The sequence below is a fragment of the Diadema setosum genome, chromosome 3, assembly GCF_964275005.1.
Source record: "Diadema setosum chromosome 3, eeDiaSeto1, whole genome shotgun sequence".
NCBI lineage: Eukaryota > Metazoa > Echinodermata > Echinoidea > Diadematoida > Diadematidae > Diadema > Diadema setosum.
In genome coordinates, this window is record NC_092687.1 from 40137156 (window position 1) to 40146107 (window position 8952).

The 8952-nt window shown below is 41.0% G+C and overlaps 1 protein-coding gene across 1 annotated transcript; it reads left to right on the top strand.

Annotated features, from left to right (window-relative positions):
• The first annotated feature begins 3045 nt into the window (after positions 1-3045).
• On the top strand, positions 3046-6369 carry LOC140226590 (transmembrane protein 101-like). Its single transcript, XM_072307042.1, has 3 exons — positions 3046-3185; positions 4451-4628; positions 5920-6369. Exons 1-3 carry the CDS (start codon positions 3046-3048, stop codon positions 6367-6369), a joined length of 768 nt encoding a protein of 255 aa, XP_072163143.1.
• Positions 6370-8952: the final 2583 nt, after the last annotated feature.

Consider the following 8952-nt stretch of genomic DNA (forward strand, 5'->3'; position numbering starts at 1 on the left):
CAAAGGGAAATAATGTGATTTGATTATCCATCAATCATAGTATGTCGTTCTGTGACAGAGACTCTGATATAATTTGTAGGCCTACACGATTAGTGTATACTTGGCAGTTGGGTTTAATTTCCTTGCCAATTTTCTCTCCAAGTACACACAGGGTGAACCGTTCACCGGCAGTTTGGTGAACATAAGTGAGCCCCGTCTTTACCAACCGGTAAAAAACAAAACAGAACAAAACAGTACAGAACAGAACAAAACAAAACAAAACAAAACAAAACAAAAGTCAATGTAACTTTACGCAGTACGGTCCGTGTCTCTTAAGGCCCCGTCACACTACAGCGTATAAATCAGCGAATGCCTAGCGGATGGGGAAAATTTGGCAAAGTCCAGATACGCTCAAATCCGCTCGAATTCGCAAGCAAAATGTGGCTTTCGAACGTTCGCCTAACGAAGGATGAGCATATGCTAACCGTGTTGCGAGCGGATAAAGTAACGAATGAAAGCGAATGCGTACAGTCCATCCAACGGATGCTGAGCGGACAAAGCGAATGAGCAGCGAATGCCCAACATATGCAGAGCGATACTGCGGCGATCACGTGACGGATCTCGGCTGACGCACACTAACCACTAACCCTTCACCAAATCATTTTGAGCAGTGACAGTGTCAAGTAATGTGGTGACTGTGAAAATGGCCCCCAAAAGAAAGAAGCAGAAGTCACCAACAAGTCACTACCCTCGACAGTCCTCAAGATTCCCCTATTAAAGTGCACTTCCTTCTGATGACCACGTTGACGCATAATGTTGGTAGTCCAACATCCTCCATTGCGTCTGGTGCCTCCAACTGGAGTCGAACTTTCACAATTCCCATCGAAATTCCATGCAGAGATTCCCATTTACTACAGGTTGACTTTTATAGCAGCGGTTTACAATAATGTTCTCGATACAAGCACTGCAAGTGCGGTTATTATCTACCATAATATACTTAATGCCAGAATACGTATAATGTAATGTCATGTAGGGGTGTACCATAGTGGATAAGACTCCCGATTCCCGAACCGAGGACCCGGGTTCGAATACCGCCCAGTGCTTACATCCTTGGGCAAGATTTTTTTACCTACGATATCCTTCTCGACCCAGGTGTAAATGGGTACCTGGCAACGCTAGAGTAATAATAATAGCAGGGCCCTCTGGTAGAGCAGTGGCCAGTGGCGTATCTAGGGAAAACGGCGCCCGGGGCAAGTACGAAAATTGCGCCCCTAATTTTTGAAAAAGTGTCGAACCCCAACCCCATCCCGGTAGGGACTTTAAAAAAAATCCACATGATGCTTTTTCAAGCACTTAAAAGGGATCTTTTGAGGGTGATTTAAATGTAATGAATTGTGATAGATTTTGGCGAGCGAGCGAGCCGAAAATTTTTATATTTCAGCTTACAAAACATGGAATCCTTGTCATTTTTGCTTACCAAATCTTACAATTCTAATCAAGATATAGTGACAGCTTTATAGATATCGATTTACACCAAAAAACTGAGGACTTTAAAAAATACTCTAAATTAGTACTCGCGAGTGAGCTGAAATTTGTAAATGACCTCGTCATCATCACGTATTGTTCTTATCTTTTTTTATATAAATTTTGGCAAGCGAGCGCAGCGAGCGAGCCGAAAATTTTTGTATTTCAGCATACAAAACATGGAATTCTTGTCATTTTTTGCTTATTAAATCTCACAATTATAGTGACGACCTTATAGATAACGATTTATACCAACAAACTGAGGACTTGAAAAAATACTCTAAATTAGTACGAGTGAGTGAGCCAAAATTTGTACATTTCTGCGTCATCATTACGTTTTTTTCTTATCTTTTTTGATTTTTTTTTGCGCCCCCCTCCCCCGTATGTTCGAAACCGTTGGCGTCCTCTTTTGATCCAATTGGCGATCGCTTCAGAACGAATGAAATTGCAGCCGCTGCTCCGTGAAACATTTTGCCTGCTAAACATGTGTAAACACAATAGACACTGTCATTTTGTCATCATCACGTTTTGTTCTTACCTTCTTTTTTATATAAATGTTGGCGAGCGAGCGCAGCGAGCGAACCGAAAATTGTTGTATTTCAGCTCACAGAACATGGAATTTTTGTGTGAACACAATAAACATTGTCATTTTGTCCGCGTCATCATCATGTTTTGTTTTTATCTTGTTTGATTTGGTTTTCTGCCTCCCCCCCCCCCCCCACCACCATTCTCCCTCTCCCTTCCGGGCGAGTTTTTTTTTTTTTTCTTCTTCTTCTTCTTCTTCTTCTTCTTCTTTTCTTTTTTTTTTTCTTCTTCTTCTTCTTCGTTTTTTTCCTTTCTTTTTCTTCTTTTTCTTCTTCGTTTTTTTTTTTTTCGTTTTTTGGCGCCCCCAAGGAGTGGCGCCCGGGGCACGTGCCCCCCTTGCCCCCCTCTAGATACGCCACTGGCAGTGGCAACACTGAAGAGGCTACAGGCTGGGTAAATAAGACCTTTTTCTTATTATTGTTATTATTATCATTATTATTATTACTATATGTGGGCTATGAATATCTATTTGTTTTTTTCCTACTTCGTAACGTGTGTTGCTGTTCAGATTTGGCGGGCGAATTTGGACGAACGGCGGACGAATAAGAAACGAACGCAGAGCGACCAAAACTTTCGATCAGCGGATGCTAAGCGAACGCAGAGCGACCAAAACTTTCGATCAGCGGATGCTAAGCGAACACAGAGCGGATTGTCATTCCGTTCGTCATCCGCTCAAGATTTTGGACATGTCCAAAATCAAAATTTGGCTCCGGCGGATCTCTGCGAATCTCTGCGAACAGCTAGCGGATACAGCGAACGTCAAGCGAGTCACGAACGACGAGCAACGGATGTGAGGGTATCTCAAAATTTTCGGATCCGCTGGGCATTCGTTGGCTTGATCCGCTCTAGTGTGACGGGGGCTTTAGTTTGTACAGAGCCCTCTTTGTGCAGTGCCGTACGCCGTACGCAGTTTCGCAGTGCGCCACCAACGTTACTAAACATCTCGACTCAATCAAGATGGCAGCTCCCACGACTCACCGTAAACTGTCTGCTCTCTCGATGCTAAAGGGTGTATCAGCATTCATAATGTTTCGTTTTCCATTTCTGTCTGCACTTACTCTGACAATGTTATGTTCGGAGCGTGAGCAGGACCACAGGTATTTTAATAAATGGTCAATTTGCATTGCTTTTATGATTAATAGTCTACTTCCTGTCGACGCCTTTGGGACACTGTGGTCCCGGACGTAGCGTATTTTGCTGCAAAATGTTGACTCGTAATAGTCGTATCTGGGACTTGCTGATAAACCAGGCCCTATAAATTTGTAATTAAATGTACGTGCGTTCTACAGACCTACTTGCTACTTGATTCGGTAATATCTTAGGCAGCTCACACTAGGATTATTATGGATAAATTAATTGATTTAATTTTAAATTTAACGTTAGGCCTAGTGTTAACGTGTTTTAGGCTTTCTTCCCGGCCCTGGTATGGTGAAGTTGACTGCTTTGATGTACATGTACAATGGTCAATGGTAGGTGCTTTTGCGGCAACTTTAATAGCTAAGTTGCTAGAAAGCCTTGCGGGAAGAATGATTAGTAATAATTGATGATAATGGCAATGAACTATCAGCAACCCTCACCAAGGTTCAACCGTGCGCAAATATAGAGAGAAAGAATTGTCTGTCCGGAGGCATGATATTAGGCACCTTTTGTTTATTGAGACTATTTTCATCTATTATTATTAGAAATCTATTATTGTTTTTTTTTTTTTTTTTTTTTTAATGTTATCGCTCTCCTCTGTAGGAGGGGATTCTGTGAAGCTAGACGTAGTCTTCGCGGAACATATCCCCTGACGTTCTAGGGGCTAGGGGTCTAATACTAGGTACCGACGCGACGCTACTGATCTTTCAGTCAAGCACAAAAACTTACTCTCTAGATCTAATGGTTAGTACCTAGAATAGAGATTCTAACATTAGTTTAGAATCTAGGTTTCTTCATATAGCAGGCATTGAAATCTTGAATGGCGTTGTAACATGTTGCAGTTTTGATAAGGCTTAGGGATCAGGGAGTTATTGTTACAGAGGAAGCAAGTATTAAACATCTTAATCAATATTATTGTAGTGTGGACTTCATGAAAGAATACAGCAGCAGAGACATACACAAGTGAAATTGTGCAGTGTTAGTGGTACTAGTGGACACAAAACATTTGTTTGGTGGGGGGGAGGGGGAAACAAACAAACAAACATGCTGGGGGCTTAATAATAACCATGGACCTTAAATCAACGTAATCATCTTCTTCATCCCAACGTTAATATTCTTTTTGCAGTGCCGTCATGTATGCATGGAGGTAATGTACTCTTTCTCTCTCTGTTATTTGATAAATTTCCACTTGCTGTAAATGTTAATCTTTCTATTTGTTCTACAGGTCTGAGGGATATCCGCTGTTCTACATCTACATTCACATTGCTGTTCTCTTCACTTGCGGGACCATGATGTCCTTTGGGTCGCAGCGCTCCCTGTTTGCTATTGTCACGGCTGTTGCCATGGCACTCTTCACCACGGTCACGCAAAGTCAGCAGAGTTCGGCCAAGACCTGGATGGTGGTAAAGCACATTAATTTTTTTTTTTTTTTTTTTCTGGTGTTCTTTTCCTCCTTCTCCCCAAAAATCCCTCTTTACAGATTAGTTGAAATACAAAATAAAGAAAATCAAAAAAATAGACATTTGCTTGTTTTCCCTGTCCACATTATTTTTACCCCTCTGCATCAATTTAAATGTTATTTTGAACGCTAAAAAGACAAAATTTGATCAATGTTTGCTGTTTCCCATTGTTAAGCCTCACTCATACACAGCTTACATATTGTACCATGCTTAAAAATGACAGGTAACTAGACTAGAAGGCGCGGTCAGACTGGCAAAAGATCGAGAAGTTTAAGATCGCGATCTTTAAGATCTCGAAATTTTGCCAGTGTGACCGCAAACTTCCTGCGAAACTTCCCGCGAAACTTCTCGATCTGTTTGTGGGCGGTGCCTCTGAAGCGCGAGGTCATTGTCATGTGCAGATGCGCATTGTTACGTCACAATCACTAGCCATCGGACGGTGCACTCTTGCTTGCGCGCGTACCAATGGCCCAAACTTCGCGATCTTAAACTTCTCGATCTTTTGCCAGTCTGACCGCGCCTTATCTGAATAGTTTGTGCAGTGAATCAGCCATTCTTATGTTTCATCGTGTTGAGAAAAAGACGACAAAAAAATGTGCCCTTCAGTATCATTTTTTTTTTTTAAGGTAGGACTTCAAACTAGTACTATATAATATATGAATTTTGTTGTTGATGGTGTTTTTTGGTTCTTTGCTCAGCCTTATCGACTTCCTCCCCAGCGTTGTTAGGTCTTTCTTTGTTGAAAAATTGTAGAGCTAGTACTGAAGAAATAAATCCAAACTAGACAGTGATACAAGTAAGACCAAAGTTACCTGGTACAAGACAGTGTGCTAGATGACTCCAATGGAAGGGGGCCCTCAAACCACAGCTGAAAGGCAATCCAAGGCAGACATCCCAGGCTAAGAATCTACATTGTATGTGGGTGGATTATGAATAGGATTTTACAATGTTACTGCCTATGTTGCAGATAGTGTCCTAGACAGACTTCTGAAGCCGAGCATACAAAGGGTCGGCATAACAAGGGTGGTTGGGGGCTAAGGTTCCCCCCCCCCCCCCCCGTTTCCCCCCCCCCACCCCTTTTTGTGCTTAATACAAAGGAATACTTGCATTCCCCCCTCAAGTACCTCTCTTTGCTGGCACATGATCTACATCTTGCCTGATGTGTAAACATGTTCTTGGTACATAATTTGCTTTATTTGTGTGAATTGTTCCTTTCCTGTTTCATCTCTGTCAGGCGAGGGTAGCTTCCCACGACGTCGGCGTCATCGGCGTGTTCCTCATCATGGCGAGCCGCGCGGCGGAGAATCTGGGCAAGCGCTACCGTCTACACTTCCTCTACCCGTACGGCAAGAACCTCATCTCTATCTTCTGCATCATCAGCGCCGTGCAGCTCTACCGCACGCCCGAGGAGCGGCGCGCCTTCCTCCACACCCTGCCCCACTGCCAGGTTGCCATGGCTACGCTGGGCATCGCCCTCCTCCTCGGCGGGTTCCTCCTCTCCTCGGAGTGGCAGACAAAACGGATCAGCGGCTTGGTTGCTGTGGCAGTCGTCTGTTACCTCCTCACCATTGACAGCAACCTGCAGTACTGGCACTTCAAGCTACACGTCGAATATTGGCTACAGATGAATATGATCTTGAACAGCGCCACCATTGTCTGTACACTAATATTCATGGCCTCATAGCAGTGATATACCTGCACTTTATTCCCTGTGCTTCATAGTTTCTGTACTCTACCTTCCGTTGCATAATTTTTGTTGTTTGGATATAGTGGTATAATTGAATGTTTGCTTTTTCATGCTTACTTTTGCCTTTCTTTGTGGTCTTATTTGTACATTTCCTGGTCTTCATGAAGATGTTCTCATAACATGGAGTCCCGACAAGTTGAGTTTGAAGACCATTCGTCTAGATCCACATCTACTATGCAGCACAGAAACAATAATTGCAAGAAACTGCAATGTTCAATATGTGGTTTGTAATACATCCATAAGTACTTGGCTAAACATTGCCAAACCATGATGCCATTTATTCTTGCATTCGTCTTTGGTCAAATTTCCATGCTAATAGTATGAGCAATAGCAGGAATTTGTCAGTGCTTAAAAGGAAATTTTAGAAAAACAGCAGCAAAGTAATTCTTATTATTTGTTACAGGTATGACTAGGAAATCACTCAGAGTGCAGACCTCCGCTGAGCAACTCATTTCATATGCATTTATTTGCAGAAAATTGCCTTATTTCCAAATATTCAAGAATTCTTTAGACCAAGTAAAGTGTTCCTACCCGGTACCCACTGAAGACGAGTCCCGAGTACATGTATACTTGGGCAGGGATCATGGGAAATGTCTCTGGTAGCAAAATCAGTCTGTCCTCAATGGGTTAACTTCTTGCTGTACCTGGATCACATGGTCAGTTCGTATGTGCGGCTTTAATTCTCTCACTATTTGCCCTAAGAGAATCCTTTTAAAAAAGCCCCCAAAATCTTGGACCCAGATGGTGATAGGATCACTTCCATCAATTCACTTTTCTATTCATTGCATCATTGTCAAGTTTCATTCAAATTCTTACTAGAATTTCATTCAAATCAGTTTTTAACTTTTTGAGTTACATAGTATTTTGCAATCAAACAAACAAACCAACAGCAGCACAGACATAACTGTATAACCTCCTTATAGCAAAGGCAATCATGTCTCCGGAATACCAGCCGAGAAATTTCACTTCTGGCCAACTTTTTTACGAGTCACAAGTATATGTTTTCAAATTGTGTACTATGAGCAGTCTTAACAGTATAACAGTACACAAAATGTCCTAATCAATGGCTTTTAAATGCTACTGATTGGACAGGGCTTATTTGATGTCCAGTGTAATTTGTCTTATGATTGTTAAACCAGTTGAGGACGAATCCCAAGTATACTTGGGCAGGGGTCTATGGGAAATGCGTGTTGTAGCAAAGTCATTCCGTCCTCAAGGGGTTAACTTGACTCAACAGCACTTCAAATTCCCCTTGGATGGGATCTTTTGTACACGTACTGTTACATTCCCTTCCTCTGCAAGTCACCATCTAAACCTAGTGTGCAGGAAGTCACTAAACACACAAACAAGGTCTGCTATTCATTGGGTCCTGCTATAAATGAGGTAACCAGCTGATCATCCCCAAAAGTTTGTAGGCCTATATCTCATGAAATAAGAACAAAGGGCAAATGTTAATGTGCTGTATGTGGACATTACCACATATGACCAGTTTAACCGTTACAGTGTACAAGTTGTATGACAGAAAACAGAAGTGATACTCATTATGTACAAACTCCGTATGTACCCATAGCTATTTCAGTTTGGTACTAACTTTACTTTTTACGAGTTCTTCTTTGCACTTGTTTTATGAAAATTGCATATTGCATTTAGGCTGATACATTTTGAGTCTTTTTTTATTCTACTAAGTATGTATTCATTTAGCATAAAAAAAATACTTAAATTGAAATACAGCTGTACCACGTTTCCAGCATTTGTAATACAATATGTATGTAATATCTCCATGTGCACCGATTAAACAAGTAACTTGAATGTGAATTCTTCAAACTATTTCTGTGATAAAATGTACAGTGAGTATGAGATTACAGTGGTCCATTATTCAAACATACAGTACATGTACAATGTACAGTACATGTATATGGAAAGTATTAGGTCAAACATGAAGTCCACAGGTGACTACTTTTCTGGTTGAACATTGTGAGTTGTATAGCCCATTCCTGTCAATGCAGTTGAAGAAAAAGATAATGATAATAATAATAATAGTAGTAGTGATAATAATAGTAATAATAATAACAATAATAATAATAATAACAAAAATAATAATACTACTAATAATATAATATAATAATAACAACAACACACACACACACACGTCACACACACACACACACACACACGTCACACACACACACACAAACTCATACAGGTTAACAAAATTTTGCTGATGAAGCGGGATAAGGCTTGTGGAATTAGCAGTGAGATGTTAAAGGAGACCTCTGGATGATTTTGTATACTTTTGCATTTGAACATCTAGAAATTGGTCATGTTGGGTACAGAGTTTCAGAATCTATAGTGACTGTGATGAGGAATAAGAATGTTTTCAAAATTCATAACAAATCACAGCGAACAGGGGTGATGGCATGGCAGCTTCACTTTAGAATGCATGATAAAAAAAGACAGAGAGAGAGCATGCATAAATTCACACAGGGTGAACTTGTTTAGCAAAATTTAATCATTTTGTAA